We start from the raw sequence: 21,732 nt of genomic DNA on the forward strand, positions 1-21,732 counted from the left end.
CTATGTGAACATACATCTCTATCTTCTGCTCAGTTCTTAATTTGTAAAAAGAAATGCGTAGTGACAGAAGGTTTTATAAGGAGTTTACATCCAGTGCTTCCAAATGCTTGGGTTGCAGAATACCAAGACTTCCTATTTCTAATTCCACATTAGTCATCTTTCTTTTATCACTCTATGATTCTAGTCCCTTAATCTCACTCTTGCAGGTTTTTTTCATCCTTAACTTCTCTCATTGTCACTGTAACTTTCTCTTCCGACTCTCCCTTTTCTGCCTTTCTTGATGTTAGATCCAGGTCAAAGTATGATGATGAAAAATAAGTCCTGATCCTTGACAAATGAGTTTTGGTACCCACTCTTGGCAACAGCATAAGGAAGCATCAACTCTCCCATTCAGTTTCTTTCATTTTTTTGTCTTGATGTTCTTGTTTTTAGCAGATGAGTGGTGTTACGCGAATAAAAAACCTGCTGCACCATGGGCACGGCTTTTTAATAGTTCCCCATGTTTAGGCTAAATGTCTATCTGTGTTGTTTCCCCCCTCTTTCAGCATGAAAACGTGAGGGAATACTAGTGAGGAAAAGAAGATGGCTGCCCCATTCTATCATGTTTGTAAACATTGGAAACATTCAGCTAGTAAGAAGGCTTAATTTAGCATTTACAATGTTCCCACATTTTGCGAACATTAGTTTGAATATACCAATCTGGAGCATAGTCAAACAGTACTTTCTTTTATAACTAAAAACCAGAAGAACAAAAATACACCAAACCCAAAAATTATAACAAACAGAGTCAAGAATCATATGCCCGCCAAACCTAGTGTACTTTCATTCAGTATTTATTTTTGTCAAAACGGACTTGGGTATGGAATATTATTTGCAGTTTTTCTAAAGCATGTAATGTGCATCTGTAATACATTTATATCTATTAGAGCTGTGATAGAATCGTAATTGCCATGTCAACCAGAAAGTAGCAGTTGTTGCTCCTACATACACACACTTGCACTCATGTACATGCAGACTGTTAGCATGTTCATGGATATCGTCAAAGAGGCAGTATATATTGAATCACCTATTTCTGCTTTGTTAGCACTGTCCAAGAAAATGCTGAAGTTAGAAAGAGCTTAATTAAACTTGCACTTAAAATGCGTTCATCAGTTGAGGGCCATAAAAAGCCACCAGGAGTGTTTTTAAGTTGTCTTGAAATCAGTTTAATATGTGTCTGAAGTTAATTAAACTCCCTCAGCAATTGGTTATGTGTTTCCTTTATAGCAGCCTGATTTGCATGAAGATATTTTGAGCTCTGACACTAGCTCGTGTTTATCTGAAATAAAATGTATTTCTAGAAAGTTATCACTTAGAGCTAATTAGAACTGCATGTTGGAGTGTACTCCTGCCACCACAGCCCCTCCCTTTCATGCTTCCTGTGAGTAGCTTGTTTGATGTTGGAACATAAAAAAATCAAGTATCATTCTGAGCCAGACATTTCACCATTGTTGATTCCCCTCAATAGGTCTAATGTTCATTAATCTGGTATAGGTGCTTCCGAGGTACAGTATAGAGGCAGATATGTCCAGCCACAGGCTGAAGTGGGGGCACCCGCATTCTGCTTCCCACAAATTCAGATCTAGACAATAGCAGCCCCGGGAGAAGGAGACCCAGGGCTGAGCCCTACCACTTATGGTTGGGGGGGGTCCTCAGAAGAGTGAGCATACCTGACAAGTACAGTTTATCATTAATTCAGACATCAGGAATAGCTTTGTAAATTCCTCCCCTCTACTTGCTGCCCCTGTGTAGTGGGTGTGTGTAGCTCGGTTGAACTGGGAGGGACTTGAGCAAAGCTTACCCTATTTCCACCAACTCACCCATACTATATTCTTGGGCCAAGCTTAATTCATTGAGCTCCCATACCTTCATAAGTTATTTATGCGTTTAATGCATCAATGAAGTTAGACAATTCAATATATTTTTTTTAGATATTTCTACATTGTATTTGAATGAGAAAGTAAGATCAGACAAATAATATTGTACCTGTCTGATCATAAGATGCTTTGTCAGGCTTGTTACCAGCCAAGACTCTCTTTAAACCAAGACAATCATTTGTTACATGGAAGGCCACATATGCCATCCCTGAGTTTAAAGTAGTGAAGAGATAAATGTTAAAAGAACTCCTTTTCTTCCAAGATAACATATAATCCAGAAGAGGGTGAGATGTGTACCACACATGGAAAGTAACGACACCCCAGGGTGTGATGTTTACACAGTGAATTTTCTCTTACAAATGAGGAATTACACGCTGAATGGGTCTGCTCCATATAATTTCCTCATGTCTTAGAATTTACTGTGCATATTTCTACCAGTAAATGTAGCCTAGTTTGGTTTGTTGAAATTACCTGGGGAAAAATTGGGGTAGGATTTGGTCATTATCACACACTTCATAACGCTCATAGCTGGTTATACAGTGGCTTGCACAGGGATCAATAATCATTTTAAAAGCTCACTCGTATTCACTGCCTTAGGACCGTTTCTAAATTAGTCAAGGGAAAATCATCGTAAGACATAATGAAAGTATGGGCATTTCATCCTTTTAGCCCCTGCAAGACTTTTCTTTACTGAATGTATATTGATATTTTTATTCGCATTTCTGAATAATGTTGGGTTCTAAAACCATGAATTAATTTGATTATGATTTTCCAAATGATTGTGAACTCATGTTAAGTGAAATTTCTGATAATATTAATATTTCAGCTCTATTTTGGCCATAGTTTAAGTGAATGACCACAGTTTACTGAACTGCAAATTAACTCACATTAGAAATAGCGTTGTGGATATGTTAGAAAGGAAATCCTGAGGCTTTCTCTGAAACTCTGTGCATAACGCTGTGCATAACAATGCTTAATATGTGCCATTCAATTTCTAAATGTTACACTTAATAACTGATTTGATCGGGTTTGAACTCTTGTTTATGCCTTTTCAAAACTGTCATGGCAGAATTGTTAATTTGGTTGCTTGACAAATATGAGCACAGCAGCTCCTGTTCAGGGTCACGTTTTGCTGTTTTGATTGAACAACCTGCTTGGTAATTGACATGACCAACATTATTTTTTGTGTTGATGCAGGTTTTCAGTGTAATGAAAACTTTGTGTTTTAACTATTGGCTGAGTGAGATATATCACTTTTGGCTGCAAGTCTTTTTGCAAATGAAAAAGCGAAAGAAATCTAGTTACTCAACAATGACACATGATTACACTCCTATGTATATTGATCTATTCTATGACTATGTTTTCAGGAACAGGGAAAAGGGTAAAATACCAGGATGTCCATCCAGGATGTCCATCCAGGATGACAAATTTGGGAGTCATAAGCTGGAAAACCAGAGGAGCCAAATGGAGCACTTGTGGTAGTACGAAAAGAAAGAGTCAATGAGAATCAGCATTGAAGTCACCACACTTTATGTGCTCTAGTGATGATGTGGTCACTGTCATTTTGAAATGTCATTGGACCAGTTGCTAAATGTCAGGCACAAAGGCATCCAAACCCAATGAAATGGCCAGAGTATTTTCTGAATCTTCTTAGGCTTTCACTAAGCCACTTCTGGATAGACAGGAGGACAGGCTGTAGGCTACTGTGAGCTTACTCATGAGTTCAGATTTAGGATGGGGATGTGTGGATCTGCAGTGGGGCATACACAAGTTCCAGCAACCTTGAATCTGATCCTTATGCAAACATTTGGGACTTGAGGTTTGCTGAGAAACCATCATAGATCATTCTGTATCAAGCATATGGTCACATACCACCATTGCCCCACCATCCTGAAGTGACTGTTGCCCCAGACCAAAACTGGAAGTACCAACACAGAAAATTCCACTCTTTCATCCACTTCTGGGCTAACCACCACTGGGCTTAACTATTCATGTTGATTGATTTTGGGAGGGATAATTTTCCTTAATAAATGGACGTACAGCTTAAGACTATGTAATCCAGTCATATGTGTCTCATTGTGAATGCACTGTTGGTGCGGCCTGGAATGCAATGCAAGAAATGTGCCTGATTTAGGTAGAGTTAGAATATCGAGGGAAATAATATCAAGCTGCAATAATATAAAACTACTACTATATGATCATGGTAAGTATAAATGATTAGGTACGGATTTACTATTCCACATCTATGTATCTTAACAATACATATCATACGAATAGCAAATCTGTACTTACCGAGATATACTTACCTTCACGATATTGAGCGGTAGTCGATATTCTGCTGTTAGTGTTTTTGCAGCTCAATATTAAAAACTTGACAGTTTTGTTTTGCGGCTCGAGGTAAGGCTGGACTGGCATATAGACCAATATGACAGTGCCAGAAAGGCTGGTCTGACAAGTCAGTGCATGGCCTGTGTTTTTTTTACTGTTTCTTGGTCCATTTTAGATTTGGTGGGCCGCTTTTTTTTTTTTTTTCTGTTGATTTACCAAATGTTACCACAGACGTTGCATGCTGCAAGTACAAATGCATGCACTCCCCCATATCTTACAAAACAGTTATGCACGGTTTATGTACAAATTCAAAACTCTCTCGATTTGCAGAATGTCAGCCACCTTTTTCGTTTTTTGATTTGCTAATGGGGACTCTTATTTAGCTATCTGATTTGCTAATGGGGGCCACTTTTATTTTGGTGCCCAGGCCTAGTTTCCGTCACACAGGAGATCAGCAAGAGCACAAAGGGATGCTCCCTGAGGTCAGCAAGATGAGGACTGTGGTTGGATGCCTAAGTGATGAGGGGTGCAGGGTAGTGAAGTGTGAGTGCAGTGAGATGAGTTCTTACTGGTATATGTTATTTTTGCAGCGTTTAGTAAGAAAATTGATGGGGAGTGCATTGAAAGTCTTAAGGTATGAGCATTTAGTGGGGTTATCTGCTAGCGTTGTGGGGTGTAGTATGAAACCTGAGGGGCGCAGCACAAATGCTGAGGGGAGCAGCATGAATACAATCACCCCCACAGGGCGCATTATTTCTTCAATGTAAATTAGTTCTAATGAAGGAAAACAAATAATAAACTCAACAGTGTATTTGTCATTTAAAAAAATAAACTGCATTATACAAACTGATGGGATGACGATTCAGTTTCAGAGAAATATAAATTTTTAGAAAAGCATTCCAGAGTTTTAGAAATCAGGACTATGAACAGCATCAGTGTGGCTCGTTGAAGGTTCTGCTTACTTCACACTTTTGTTTTTTTCTGATTTACAGTAATTTAAGGCCTTGAGAATTGAGTATTTTTCCAAGATCTTCCTTTCCGTCAGAATCCCATGTGTGAAGCCCGCCTTGTCAGCAGTATGTGCGTCCCAAGCTCTCCTGCCCAGTCTGCAGGGCTCATTAGTCTGAGGCTTACTGGTCCAGTGTGCTGAAGAACCGCAGAGAGCTGTACACCTCCCCCCTCAATGAGGGACTGCAGAGCTGTAACCCCCCCCCTCTCGCCTCCAATCCCCCCACTGAGGGACCTCAGAGCTGTACACCTCCCACCTCAATGAGAGACCGCAGAGCTGTAACCCTCCGCCCTCCAGTGAGGGACCTCAGAGCTGCTACCCCCCTCCCCCACGAGAGACCGCAGTTGTATCCACCTCTTACACCTTTCGCCCTTAGTATTCAATATCAATCTTGTATAGTCTTACTTTAGAGCTGCCACCACTGTTTCCTTGCCTTTGTCACATACGGTACATCAAAACTCAGAATATTTTGAGGTATGTGGTCAAAAAACAGTCATGGGTTGTATGTCAGAATATCAACAATAGAAATATCGCCTGACATAAATATTGCGTCCTAAGCATAGTTTAAAAAATTATCATCTCTTTGGGTGAAGAATTTCTATAATCAGCTCCAATGAGGCAATATGTTGGTGAACTATGTTTAGGACACAATACTTACGTTTATTATACTATAACAGCTATATTCTGATGCATATAGCCTTTAGGAAAATACCACAGTTGATAATTTAATTATTTCACGACGAGTTGGTGTGAAATAAGATAAATGTATAAAGCAACTCGCAGACATCAAGCGGCTATAAAAATGAAAGAAGTGCCAACAATTGACTGTCTTGTTAACAGCTTCACCCTTGCTTGCCTATGCGGGTTTCTTGCACGCTGAGCACCAGCAAGCCATGTGTGCGCCAGTGGCGGCCGGCAGCTTTAGGAGGGAGGGGGCGGGAGGGAAGCACACACACATATACACACACACACACTCATTCTTTCACACACAGACATGCACGCACATCCATTAACAACACTCATAACATTCAAACATGCGCACACGCACCAAACATTCATTTTAAAAGTTCACACACACTCATTCTCTTACACATGCACGCACATCCATTAACACTCATAACATTCAAACATGCACGCAAGCACCAAACATTCATTTTAAAACATCACACACTTACCTTCAGCCTCGAAGTCCCAGACGGGTTGGGACTGATGCCTTCCCTCATTGGCTGACATTAGGTCAGCCAATGAGGAAAGGCAGCAGTCCCAGCCTCGTTACAGAGTGGGATGGGGTCAGTGAGACTACTGACCCCACCCCACTCTGTGACGAAGTGCCACTGATTGACACTCGCCATGGGCGCTTCAGGGCTTAAACCTGAAGCGCCCAGGTCGAAGTCAATGGGTGATGCTTTCCTCGTCACCCAGGGGATGGCCTCGAGGCACCTTTGCTGAGCCGAGGAGGTCACGCGCATAGGAGCTGTGACCTCCTCAGTCCAGCAAAGTTCAGCTCAGGTAGCCAGGAGTCTGCGCAAATCGCGCATGTCTCAATCCTGGCTATCTGAGCTGAAAATGAAGAGTGTCTGTCAGGCTGACCTTTGTTCGGCCTGACAGACACTCTTCATGAGGGGTAATGGGTGGGGCGGGTGGCCCCTCTGCCCTAGGGGACGGGCAGTACCTTGTGTGCGCTTCTGCGCATCACTTCCGCCTCTAGCGCTCTCACTAGAGCACCTCTTCTAGCACACTAAGGAAGTAGAATTTACACAAATAGCAGGTTAAGACTTTGTTGTTTGTCCCATGTGCCCCATCAATAAATTTGCATTACTGCTTAGACATGTATTGTCATTACTTTTGTTTATAATGATGTATTTATGCGATATAATATAAAAAGGAGTCCTGAAACTCGCTGATACTTACAAAGGTGTCCTGGCACGGAGACTGAAACATCAGAAATCAAGGAATTAAAGCAGGGAATTATTAATGTACCTAGCAAACAGCAGGCAAGAATAATGTGAAAAAAAACACTTTTTAGTGCTTTCCTGAAGTTAACAGCCAATCAATAATGTGCAGGCCTATCAGCAAGGAATTTCACCGAAAGAGCACAGTCCTGAATGGGGACACCAGAACCTGGGAACCGAATGGAAATGGACTTCTGATGCCCTCAGTCTACATCTAGGATTATAATCAAGAAGCTGCTGCTGTTAGCAGCAAGGGCCAAAACAGTGGTAAACTTGAAATACCTTACAGAGTACCTTTAAAGTAACCATCCTGCTATATGAAGCCAATGCAGGCTACTTAAGACAAGCAATGCAGAAGAACCCAGAGAGAGCTAACGCACAAACCTGGTAGCTGTAATTTGAATCTACGCAACAGCTGCATCAAGCAAGCTAAGGAGCCCAAAAACAGGGAATTAAATACAGTCACCTGAACCACCAAGGGATGCAAGCTTATTAGTCTGCCCAGTTAAAGATACATCTGAATCAAATGTAAAATTCCAAATTATGGACTAAAGAAACTGGTGCCAGACCAGGGCCCAGTTGCAGAGGCCAGAAACTCTCAGGCAGTGACTTCAGTGAATTCTGATGGGAGACAAGGAGAACTTCTGTCTTGTGGGAACTGAATTACTGGCCAACTGATTGGCAATAGTTAAAGCATGTACTTCTGAAAACTTTGTAAAATATCACGTGCCTTGACTTCTAAATAAATTACAGTATTGCAGCAAACTAAAGTATTGAATGCTTCACTCATAAATCTAAATCCAAAAGAGCAAATGAGTTGGTACAGTAGATGCACATATAAATTAAAAAGTTAGTATGGGGGAAATGGCTGCGACAGTTTTACTGACTTTCACATGGCCTTGTTTAAATGTATGTGGCGCCTCTTTAACTGCTCGTTAAGGGAGCCAAGTGCTATATCGTACCACAGATGGGGCTCCCCAGCACCCTCAGAACGCACACTGTCTGCAAAGCTCTGACAAACTCGTGGGGAGGACGCCACTGCTGTGGTATTGCCGTCCCCCCCGAGCGTATTACAATGTTCTAACCAGGCTGACTGGCAGGAACATTGCAATACGCGTTCCTGCTGGTCAGTCCAGCGGGAACTGTGCTAGGATATAGCACTTGGCTCCCTTAAACAAGACTCACGCTATATCGTAGCAAAGAGGGGGCCGCCTAGGACACTCAGAGTGCACACTGTGTGCAAAGGCACATTCCGTAGAGCTGGGCAGGGGCCTCCCTGTGACCCCCTGCGCTTGTTCTCAGCTAGCCTTTTCACGTTGGGGAAACCACCATGAAAAGGCTGGCGGAGAACAAGGCTGTAATCAACCAGGCAGTGCCGAGTTCAGTGCTGCCCTGGCTGACTACAACCAAGACCTCTGTCAGCCCGTTTGGAACAATGTTCCCGGCGAGAGTGGTGGTCCACTGGCGGGTCCGCCTGCCAGTTTCGTAATTGGGCAGTCGGACCACCCCAAGTGTGGCAGTCTGACTGTCAACGCGAGTGTAACGGTCTTTGGACTTACACACTCGTAATGAGTGTGCAACAAGTGCTCATGAGAGGCCATTTTGTATGCTGCTGACAAATGTTATATGTTCATCGCTGTTGCAGAAAGCATGCGTGGCTTTGGAGAACCGAAGGTGTATGTCCTCTTTAGCTATCTAGCTTACTACTGGTATAGAAGCAACATGTTTAAAACAGGAAACAGTGACACAATAGATCGTGCCATTACAAGCAAACAAGGATCCCATTGTGCACTAACATGGGACAGTGACTCACAAAGATCGCAGGTCTGTTTTTTAACTATGAAGATGGAAACATATGTTTTACAATTGCCTATAGTACTGCAGCCCCAAAAGTTATTAGTACCTTTTACACAGAATGGAACCATTCTATAAAGGTTGCATATCAGAAAATCTCCCGAAAAATCGTTTGACATAAATATTGTATTCTAAATATTTTAATGAAAATATGGTCTCACTGAGTGTACATTTTCTACAATTAACTTTAATGGGGTGAATTTTTTGTAAACAATATTTAGGACATGATATTCAGACAATATTCTTGCAACAATATGCTAGCACCATGCCATTATAAATGAGTTGTAAAAAAGTCTATAAACAGCATACTGTGTGTGTGTGTGTGTATATATATATATATATATATATATATATATATTTTTTTTTTTTTTTTTTTTTTTTTTTACAAGTCTGGACTCATTTTAGGTATAGCTGGAAAATGTGAAGAAAGTAGGATGGGCAGGCAATGCAGGCTGGCTGGGAGAGTGCCCAGGAGATTTTTATTGCATCTCTAAATGACTGACCACACTCTTGTGAGGTTTTGGGTGCAAACCAGCAGATAACCAAAACGCCTCAGTAACAACCCCTACCCCCTGGATCTGCCAGACCAAACAACTGGGACCATTTGTAGAAGACGTTCCAAACAACACTTGAGACACAGGCTTTCTAACCCGGGAATAATCGATCCAAATAAGCCTCTTGGGCTTAGTAACAGTATTACTGAACGGGATCGCAATCCCGGGAGCCACAATCTGACCTGGTCACATGTATGACTTGGCGACGCTGACTGAACACCGTCAATTTAACCAAAACTAAACACTATATCACCAATTAAATGTAACCTCTTCAGCTATATATTCCAATGCCATGCCCCAGCGCATAGAAGCAATTTAATTTTATAGTGTACATGATACAAGTAAAATAAGTACAAACATTTGAATCTCCATTTTCCAACTGAAAATGATTTTTTCTGAGGTCATATTGGCAGCCAGGTCCATCTGGAAGAGTTGTGAGATAGGTGGTTGCTAGTATCTGGATTACTCTGTAGGTGATGTACCATATTTTGAAAATGATCCTTTCCTCAGTGGAAATTCAGTGGTGCTTTCCAGGAACTGAAATATGTGGTCATGCTTTCCAATGGAAGAGATTAGTCTTTTGGCACAAGGGAGGATAGCATTGACAGCAATGAGGTATGAGTGAAGTTGCTGCCGGAATGACATAATAATTATATCTTAAGGGTTCAGCTGGCAAGGGAAAAGTGAACAATCTTGTACGAACATTTGTAAGTTTCCAGTCTGCCTGACTGAAGGATGGCTGTGGGCAATACCGGGAATATACTGCATGGAACAGTAGAAGGTGCTAGGGCAATACAATATGTAAACATTTTCCATCCAAGCTGAGGGTAATCCACCCTCGACAGCACTAGCCCTTCTGTCACTCTGGCCTTATCTCATTGAGCTGCAGGCAAGAGGGTGCCTTCATTGGAGGATGGTCTACTATGACACCTCCAAACCCTCATTGGACATTATGGTAACAACCTCCTTCTGTGGTGGGAATAGCTGAACATTTTTGGCATAGGTGATTTTAGTGTGGGGTCTAGCAGTGAATCCATTACAGCACAATCCATTTCCGCCGTACATAAGAGAATGGTATGATATGATATATCAATATTTTTATAGCACTTACTACCTTGTTGAGGCACTTAAACACTTTCCAGACACGCAGCACACTACAGTTGGATGATCATGGCATTAGAGACTTTATCATTCATAAGTCCTTACCGTTGTATAGGCTCTTTATTCTATAGTTACCATTCTGTTACTATATATAGTAATTATCATGCAAACTGTTGTGCAGTTTGTTATTTATGGTTGTTTACAAAACTGTCAGGCAAATTTAATTATATGGGACACTGACCAAATTAAAGACTTGGCCATGCATAAGGCATTACAGTTTGCTGCTGCTTATCACAAAATCGTCATGCCATCTGCATACAATTCATCAGACAGTTATACATTGATGTTAGAGAACATAAGGCAAAGGAGCATTTTAGAAACGAAAGTTTAAAACAATTTCTACTGACATCGTTCTTCTGATTCCAATACAGCATTTCTAGTAAAGATATTGTTCTTGGGCTGTATGAAAGGGTCGATTAAATACAATACGAGACAAATATGGCATCTTGGTATTTACTGTTAAGATGGTCGTATCTTGTTAGATCGGGCAAATTGCTAAGTACCTCCATTTAAGATGAGAAATCTGGCACTTACACAAAACATATGAAACTCACAAACTCCCTCACCTGCTCTCTGAATATCCTCAAGACTGAACGTGTTAAAGATGATCTACAGATCTTACCCACACACAGTCTCACCCTCTCTGTGGTCAGTCAATTATAAACTGATTCACTGAGAAATCCTTGGCACACATGGATCACCTGCCTCTTAATGCCAGGCTGATGGAATTACAAATAACCTCCTGTTCGGTCTCGTGAGGTCTAACTCACAGTAAAGTCTGACAGCTGGAGAAAATATTGCTACAACTTGAGACCGCAGAAGACTTCAGCTGACTTAAATTTAAAATGGAATCTCATAAATTATCAACCTGCAAACCAAATCTGAATACTTCCTCAAAGAAATTCATGCTTCAGAGAGCCACTTTCTAACCCTCTCTTTGGCCATCTGCCCATTGCACAAATTATGTACATGTCCTCTTATCTCTTACAATTTTTTAATATTATATAGATGAGAAATAAGATTTTATATCTATCATCAATCAAATATAGACTTTATGATTTCCATGAATTACAATAGAAAAGTGTCAATCTCAGACCTACCAATTAAAATGTTAAAAAATCACTGTGTGAGGAGGGGGCAGGGCCTAGCAGGGGATGAGGCCTAATGTCGTGAAGTACCTGCAAGGCACTTTTACCTCTCCCCAAGCCCCCTCCTCCAAAGGAAAATAAAAAAAAGTTTCTTGAGGCTGGTGCCGATGCCCTGGGGTATTTTTACATGTCTTAAAAGACTTGGTAGTTAAAAGCCTACGAAGACAAGCAGAATATCCACTGTTTACCATTGTTTACAGCACGTTTTTCATGCCACTGTGTGATATTGGCTCTTCACCTGGTGACCGTCTGAAGGGAGCCGATATTGTGTGTCACATGATCTACAATCTGACGGTTAATAGAAAATAAACTCTTTAAATGAAGGTAGTTGCAGATCTCAATTTCTTGCAGCATCTTAATATTGTCCCATTTTTGTTGATCTGGAAGACACAGAAAACGTCGAATCTCATGAAAATATCTATTGCACAGTTTGAGATAGGTATGCCCCACATCACTGCTTTTCAGATACTTAAAAATGAAACATTTTGTGTTTTGTTCCCATGCAAATAACTTTTATTCTTGGAATAATGGTAACCTGTTCCTCATATGTAGCACATTAAGTGCATATGATTATATTTAAATTAAAATCGTAACACTAATGTCTGGTATAAATGCTGCAAATTGGAGGCTTAACTAGTTTTTTTTCATTGGTAATGCCTAGCTTGGTTTAAGATACATCTATTGTGATGTTGCTTACCATGAGGGAGGCTTAAGCCCTATTTTATTAAAGAGATCTTTGAAGCTTTAAATAGAAATTTCAGACTTTCTATTTTAGCCCCTTGGAAAGGTCTTCCCTATCACTTCATATCTAAAATAAACCCAAAAAGTACTTCTGATAGTGAGAGTACTATGTCACAGAAAAGTTTAGGTTAAAGAAACATTTTAATAAGCTTACACTTCACCTATAATGACAGCCCAAGATTACTCCATCAAGCAATGTCTTATTTGGCAATACCCAACGCTAACCTAATGTAGTTGGAACTAAATTATCAACCTTATTTTCACAACAGAGTACTAGATAGTGAAAGAGGTGTTTAATTAAAAAAATAAAACAAAGCTTCAAAAACCGATTGTTTCAGTTTTAAATGAGAAGTGGTAGACATTCAGCATATGTTAATTTTTTAATACAAAATATGACTAATTTAGCTTACTAATCTCAAAATACAGTGGCTCTAATCCAAATCGAAGGCAAATAATAAGTCTCACACTTTTACCAAAGAAGCCTTCTGTTTGAGTATTTTCAAATGTAAAATAGCGCTAACCATAGTAGGATTGTTTTTTATTTCATTTTGGTTGTTTGACCATATTGTTTTACTCAGTATAATCAATATTTGGATTAAAACAGTTTATATAGAAATTTGTGTGTAACTGGTAAGGCACAGATTGAACAACATGTCGAAAGAAATGATGATTGTTGCGTAGAGTAACAGTAATACCAGCTATCACAGAGTTTGTAGTGCTTTTTTACTATTTTAACGTTGGTTTATCCCTCCTTGGAGTACAGCATGATAAAGAATCAAGACTCGTTTTTGATATTTTCCAATGTCTGAAGAACTTTCTGCTTATTTGGCCTTTCATGAGAAACTTTCCTCTCTGATCAGGTGTATGAAAGAGGTACCAACGTGGACCAGTTTGTAACCCGATTCTTGTTGAAGGAGACAGCCAATCAGATCCAATCACTTCTGAGCTCTGTTGAGAGTGCTGTAGATGCCATTGATGAACAAACCAATCAGATCAGGTATGTGCGTTTTTCATGTCCGCTGTGTATTTACCTAGAAAACAAAGACTCGTCAATTTGACAGTGTACTCTCGGATCTGCAGACACTAGGAGATCATAGTTATGTGTACATACATAAAGATGCTATTTATTCTATTGGAAGTACCATGTGAATGCCCCTCAAAATAGATCAGCATAGGGTCTCACCATTATGTTATGGTGACAATGACTTTTTGTTTACCTGGCAATGCATAGATCAATTTATCAATCATTGTACATAACATAAATCCATCAATCCTGAAATTCATTAACCTTCAGACTTTCTGCTTGACATTGCCTCTGTATCCATATATTTACATGAGAGGTCATAATGATTGCCCAAGTGTTGCTCAAATTATATTTTAAAGAAATGTTCAAAGGTTCTGATTCCTCTTAGAGGAATGTTTTTGTTTAGGGTTGTTGTAGGCAATGCTTGTGGATTTTAGCTTTGTAATGTCTCTTCTCTACTAAATGATTTTGCCAGATGACCGTCTCCATGAACAAACATCAATAGATTGAAACTGCTTTGGTTACTCAACATATTTAGAAGCTGTATAATTGTCATTACCGGTATAGGCTCCAGATTTAGCATGTCAACCACCTGTCAGAGGAGAACTGAGAATCAGATTTGCCACTCCGTCGCTCTGCTTAAAACCAGACCAAGCCCACTTTTGGTGTGTCAACCATCTGTCAGATGAGAACTGAATGGCCACTCCTAACAACAGACTAAACCCAGATTTGGAGTGCAATAACCTGTCGGAGGAGAACTGAGAATCGAATGGCCCCTCTGAAAGCCAGACTAAACCCTTGCTGAAGAGTTCTGAAATGGGACATTCGGTAATTGAGAGTACCTTTGGAGCTTGCGACAGAGCTTTCGTTAAGATAAAGCATTCAGCAAGGCTGGAAACTTCCTTGATGAGCTATGGAGTTCTCCTCGGATGTCTAAGGTGAGAAAGGCATCACCCCGCCCAGAGAGCACTTCCTGCTCCAAGAGAGTACTAAGAACTTCTCAAGACTTCAAAAGAGTGCAAAACATTTCAGTCCTGCGCTTTGAATCAATGAATAATTCCTGGTTTTATTTCAGGGTACTCACTAGTCACCAGACATATTGCTACTGCGTTCATAACAAATAGAACTAAGCAGAGCAGCAACTATAGTGTTTGTAAACCGGTTTCAGTACCCATATTGCAATTCTGATGCCCCGAAGATAAAAGTTTAAACTCTGTTTGATGAATTGTTCTTTGAACAGTGGTTATCCATGGTTATGTAGAACTGCACTTGGTTTGAGTAAACCTGAGGAACCCTGTTTGTGTTTTCCATTTTTTGTTGGTAGAATGTTAAATTATGTCTACTAAAATTTACATTTATGAATATGATTTCTGGTCTTAGTGACTTCATGGCCGTCTGTCTCCTTTCTCATTTATCACGTTATTTTTTTCGAGTCACTCCTGTTGTAACCTGGTCCTTACGTTATTAAATCAATAAAACTTGCACAATCAAATAACAGAGAAGTAAAACAAGCTACACATCAAAATTGGGATTAAGCCAGATAGGCAGGTATTCATTGGTGTTAATCGAGTTTCATGGAAAACTCAGGCAAGAAGCTCACAGCGTTGTTAACGTGTAGAATTAGCAGGCCGTACCAAAGAGTCAAAAGATTGTGTATTTTCATATACATTAACAGAATGCTGCTTCAAAATTAGCAAGAGGTATTAACACTAATTAATCAGTCTTACGCAGTTTAGTTGATAAAACTTTGCAGCCAAGCTCTCCTAAGTACTTGGCACAGAAGAGAAAAAAGTGATTTTCACAAGATCAACTGCTTTTGCTAGGTAGTTAGGCCTTGCCATCCTAACTCTTGACTGTTTGTCAATTGTGTTGTACATTCTTTGTCATATCTTGGCTTTCACCACTAATCGGGTATGTCAGCGCTGGTCATTGGCAAGCTAGATTATTCCCTTGTAACATGGCTCTGCAATTTTAACAGAAAGTGAAAAGTTTAATATATGAGGTAATATATTAGATAATATATTAAATATTAAAATGCTTACAAACTAATTTCCTCTTAAATGTTGATGGTGGAACTATAAAAGAGGAGTTGGTGGGGGGGGCTTTTTCCACCACTGACATATAGTGAAGACAGTATTGGCTACTTTATGAAAGTACCAACTGCACCAAAGAAAATTTTAGGTTTCAAATATTTGCTATTTGTCCAATAGCTTGACATCCAGTATTGGCACATCCTTTGAGTCAGGTTAGCTATCTAGATCTTCCAAGGAATCTTCACGTAATCACCGACCCCTCTCATTAGCTCTTTTACTAAGGACCCAATTTAGACTTTGGTGGGTGGATTACTTCATCACAAACTTAACAAATACCCCATCCACCTTGTCACAAGTGCATAATATCCTATGGGCCTTATAATACAGTGGATAAGATGACTTTCACATAGTGACGGACTAGCCCATCCACCAAACTGTAAATCAGGCCCTAAATGTCTTACCATGCACCCCTAAGCAAGCATTTGAGGACTGGAGTGGCTAAGAGGTAGCTGAACTACGGACTCCAGCAGCTGCTGATTTAATTGTTACTCAAGAAGGATGCTGATGTTCCCCCTAAATTCTGTCTGTGAGAGCCCCACAGCTTCAAGTCTGCATACCAATGCATTTCAGGCATACACACTCACAGTGCTGTATTTTAATCACCTCTTTACTTGAAAGAATGGCAATGTTCACAAACAGTGACTCAGGAAATATTGGAGAAATAGAGTTAAAATAGTCAATTATCCCATCCTAAAACATTTGGAGTCATTTCTATTCTGCTCTACCAAGTTTCAGTAGAGGCTAAGAAATAGAGGCCTTTGGTGGGGGAAGGGGGCAGACAGACGAGAGAGCTTGGACAGTTAGAAGTTCACCTCCTTTTATGAGCAAAGCATCAAATGCAGAAGTATTTAGACTGCCTGTGCTCCAGAAGCACTATTTAGTCAATGTGTCTTATACATAGATGCAGACAGACTGTGTTTGCATAATGCACACAGTAATAAATATACAAACATCCCTCTGTGCAGCCAGCAAGAACTACGTTTTACAGAATATTTGTCAGTGCACTCTCATCCATTGTTTCTTGGCGCTAGGATGCATTACAAATCTAGAGATCTAACCAAAAGTTCCGCCTTCAAAAAGAGAGGTCTATATCGACAAATTACTGTCATCAATCACTGATCATGTTTGTGTCCCAGTCTTAAGAAGACCTGGCTTGACAGTTTTGGCTGGACTGTTCCTGCTGGAGCAGGACCAGTGCTGACTGCAGAAGACTGGGTATAATATGAGGTGGCATGGTGGCATGGTGGGCAAAAAAGACGGGTTGGAATATTACCCTGAGCAACTTCCAGTTGTTAAGCTATTAACAAGTGTTCATTCCTCCACCTTTTGAGAGATTAATAAACATAATATGTGCCTTTAAAGCCTTACACATTTGTAAATACCTGTTTGAGTGCAGTGCAGTGTGCATACTGGGTGGTGCAAGGGAGGGAGGGGGGATTTGAGGAGCGGGAATCTGTGTTTATCGGCATGGCATCAGTCAGAATGACTACCTCCAGTCCTCTGGAGTTTGTTAGTTAACCCCAATGGCTCATCATGTCTTCGTTCTAGATCAATGGTCTTCAAACCTTTAACTGCCATAAACCCTCCTTTTAAAACATTTCATTGAGACTTCGCAGAATGAGAAGCGTATTTTCTCAAAACATTTTATGTAGTCATCAGCTAACAACATATTTAACTATTCAAATCTTAAAATTATGATTAGTTAGCCTTTTTAAAATTCACTCAAATGCATGATTGCCAGCATGCTATTGGCAGACCAGTCTCTCTAAAAGTGTAAAACTATCCAAAGCACGAGGGGCTTTGAAGAATATTTGTATCTACCAGTAGTCCTCTGCTTTGGCACCTACAGGTCATGAGTGATAAAAACATTACTGATGGCCTATTACAGCGTACCTCACTGCTGCTCGGTTTTCTTCCCCTAAAAACACAACACTGTTTTCAGCACGAGGTTCGTCTAGGTTCCTCCGAGGCATAGTAAATGCTCCGCTTGGCCACAGCCCGCACCTTCCACTCACACCTTCATGTGGTCAATTCAGGACCACCCAACACCCACCTCCCCCACTTGCGCCTGTCCTACTGTGTGAAGCCGTTTGTTCTAGTTCCTTTGCGGTGCAGCCTTTTATTGTAGCGTAGATTCCGCAGCATGCACAAAATTAAACAATCTATATAGCTCTTGGACACCAAAAACGTGGGCAAAGAGAACGTCGGAGAGAAAAATCTCATTTCCTTTGACCTCGTTCCACATGAAAAGGATCATACATTTAGGTGCGTTCCCTGAAGCAGACGCTCGAATAACACGATCTCTGAATTCCCTCCCACAGCTGCGAGCCATCCATGAGCAGCGCTGCGGCTGGTGGCATTCATGTCCCTAGTGCGCTTTCTTACAATCTGCAAAAGTGCGTACCATTCAGTCTGCTGCGCTATTTTTCATTTCCTGCTCCCACTTCCTGGAGCACTTGGGACTCCGCTGTACGGCCCTGCTCTCTCCACGAGTTTTGTTCACAGCTGCTGGGTCTTATCCTCGCGCTCCCTAATTTGTCACTTCCCATTCCTTCACATTGTGTTCGGATAATGACCCAGCTCTTCAGCTGCGCGGACAGCTGCGTAATTATTGATTCATCTCTCTTTATTCCCCCACTTCCTTTTTCAATCAAGGGTTCCTCATTTTTACTTAGCGCGAGCCTGATCTAGACATGGCGCCACTCGAGAACCTGCTGATGTCACATGAGATATCCCCCGCTACTTGTGCCTAAATTTGCATTTTAGGCAGCAAAACTTTCTCTGAGAAGAAATATGCTCATGTCACGATCGTTTGGTTCTCGAGAAGTCAAGTGAGCTCAATCAGCAGGTCCATCATCTCCCTTTTTCAAGCATTCTGAGAAAACCTGATGGACCCAGGGGGCGCCGAAGAAATGTGTTTCTGGCTAAAGGCTGAGGGAGGCTAAGCGTTGTTTACCCTCTATTCAGGCACTAGTCACTTTGGAGTATAAGAAAGAGATTGAATTTATTAACCTTAAATCCTAATCTATATGTAGTATCACACGAGCCTAAATTGATATGGACCTGCCTGTCCCAGAACATTTGGGATCGAATTTCACAGACAGCAAAGCAGAGTTTTCTTACATTTTAGTGTATTCTTGAAACCGTTTTTTGTTTGTGTGCCATAAAATATTGAGCTTTTAAAAACTAAATTGTAGCTAAAAGCTGGACATTTGACTGCTAATCTACAGATCACTCAATTTCACACTTTGTTGTTCACGTTCCCATGCTCCTCTCAGACAGGTGATGTCAGAGAAGCAAATTAGTTTTCCATGCCTCTGCCCTCTGTCAGCCAAGCCCGGGTTCAAGGCTACTGCAGCAAAACAAGTCTAAAAATGACCAGGAAGATGAGCACTTTCTGCTCCAGCATCCCCGGGTTCTTGGTAAATCTTGCTCCCATAACAGAAGATCCTGAGTCGATCCCAGATGACATGCTTTTTGTACTGATGGTGAACCTGTATCCTTTCAAGGACCTACTCAGTCAACCTGTACCCACCATAGTCTTATCTCGGGAGAGTGCACAAATCATTCATTTTTAGATATGATAACTTGTGAGCAGAAGAAGCTAGAACTAATGGTGAAGGTCCCAGATGGCTTATCTCAAGAAATGGAAGTAATCTTTAACCATTGGAATTTGGCGTAAGTATTCACCAGATCCAGAAATGTCATAAACTGTTTGGATGACATATATGCACTGTTGGAAATGGGGTCTCTGGTTGGCAGTCAGTTTGCATTCCGTCCAAGCATGGACCCTCACTCTAGTCAGTGTAAAGGAAATACACACCTAGGATAACCCCTGCTCACCCCCTTGGTAGCTTGGCACAACCAGTCAGGCTTCTCTCAGAGGCAATACGTAAAGTATTTATATCAACAGACACAGTAACACAGTGAAAACACCACAAAAGCACTCAATACCGGTTTAGAAAAATAAGCAATATTTATCTGAGTAAAAGAAGACCAAAATGACAAAAATCCAACATACACAAGCAAAAATACGACTTTTCAAAGATTAAACTTCAATGTAGCGCTTAGAAACACAATAGTTCCAACTGGAGCTATCACGGCATTGTTGACGGAGTCGTTCCCAACAATCCAATGCCACTCGTGCCGATCACGTAGTCGCACAGACCTCCAGGTACAGTTCCTTTGGTAACGAGGAGAACAAGCCGGTTCACGGAGTTGGGAAAGAGAGGCGTCGCTGGATCCAGTGCGGCATTGGTTCCTAACTACAAAGCAGGGGAGCTGATGTGTCATCTGTGTGAGATGTTGGTTCCTGACGATCTAGCATTGTCAATAAATCCAGCGGGTCAAGATACGATGGACGACCTCACAGGTTCGTAGTCACGCGCTGGGGCTGCAGGCGTTGCAGCAGCGTCAGGTGTCACAGACGTCGGTGACACAGCACTTAGGGACACACTGAGTCACAGGACTTCAGCAAGGCTGCAGCAGTGTTGAGTCTGCAGTGTCAGACGGAGTTGCCGCACTTCAGCGGGGACCATTGCTTCTTGTTGCAGGCAACGGCGCAAAGTCATGCAGCGGTGTCAGTTCTGGAGTCGTCCGAAGTTGGTGTGCCTGGATCTTCTTGTTTCTCACCAGAACTCACTGCCAAGGGCCCAGGAACTGGATTGGCACCACTTGGCAAGTCAGGATCCTCAGCAGGCAGGTGAAGTCTTTGATGTCCCTGAGACTTCTTAACAAGAGCAAGCTCAGTCCAAGCCCTTGGAAAAACTTCACAAGCCGGATTTCAGAAAGCAAAGTCCAGTCCTTTCCCTCTGGAGGTAGAAGCAGCAGGCCAGCACAGTAAGCAACAGGCAGAGTAGCAGGTCCTCCTCAAGCATCAAGATCTTGTCTTTGGAAGAGATTGCTCTTGATCCAGAAGTAAATTAAAGTTGTGAGTCAGCAGTCTAATACTTATACTCATTTCTGCCTTCGAAGTAGGCAAACTTCAAAGGAAAGTCTTTGTAGTGCACAAGACCATGCCTCTTCCTTGCCCTGCCCCGGACACACAGCAGGGGGTTGGAGACTGTATTGTGAGAGGACAGGGACAGCCTTTTAAAGTGCCGGTGTCAGCTCCTCCCTCCCACTCTAGCTCAGGAAGACCCACCAGGATATGCAGAACACACATCAGCTCCCTTTGTGTCACTGTTAAGAGTGAATTAACAAACAGCCCAACTGTCAGTCTGACCCAAACGTGCATTTGTGTATTCCGCAGCCAGGTAGAGGCAGAAAATGGTTAAGCAAGAAAATACCCACTTTCTAAAAGTGCCATTTTCAAACCGACAATCTAAAAACCAACTTTACAAAAAGATGTATTTTTAAATTGTGAGTTCAGAGACCCCAATATCCACTTCTCCATCTGCTCCTAATGGGAAACTGCACTTAAAAGATATTTAAAGCAGTCCCCATGTTAACCTGTGGGAGAGATAGGCCTTGCTATAGTGACAGCTGAATTTGGAAGTATTTCACTATCAGGGCATGCAAACCACACCAGTTCATGTCCTACCTTTTAGACATACTGCACCCTGCCCATGGGGCTGCCTTGGGCGTACTTTAGGGGTGACATATGTAGTAAAAGGGAGGTCAAATTGGCAGAGCAAAACTGCACACACAGACACTGCAATGACAGGCCTGAAACTTGTTTACAGGGCTACTCATGTGGGTGGCACAATCAGTGCTGCAGACCCGCTAGTAGCATTTGATGTACAGGCCTTGGACACAGATAGTGCACTCTACTGGGGACTTACTAGTAAATCAAATATGCCAATCATGGATAAACCAATCACCAATACAATTTAGACAGACAGCCTATGCACTTTAGCACTGGTTAGCAGGGATAAAGTGCCCAGAGTTCTAGAGTCAATAGAAACAGGTCATGAAAAAATAGGAAGAAGGAGCCAAAAAGTTTGGGGATGA

At 41.4% G+C, this 21,732-nt stretch overlaps 1 protein-coding gene across 1 annotated transcript in view; it reads left to right on the forward strand.

The window, feature by feature from the left end:
• The window catches only part of NECAB2 (N-terminal EF-hand calcium binding protein 2), a 1,008,614-nt gene that overhangs the window by 637,464 nt on the left and 349,418 nt on the right, over positions 1 to 21,732 (forward strand). Inside the window, exon 6 of the mRNA XM_069215706.1 lies at positions 13,524 to 13,660. Coding sequence (XP_069071807.1) covers positions 13,524 to 13,660 — 137 coding nt within the window. The remainder of the gene's footprint in view (positions 1 to 13,523; positions 13,661 to 21,732) is intronic.

This window comes from Pleurodeles waltl, chromosome 12, assembly GCF_031143425.1.
Source record: "Pleurodeles waltl isolate 20211129_DDA chromosome 12, aPleWal1.hap1.20221129, whole genome shotgun sequence".
NCBI classification, from domain to species: domain Eukaryota; kingdom Metazoa; phylum Chordata; class Amphibia; order Caudata; family Salamandridae; genus Pleurodeles; species Pleurodeles waltl.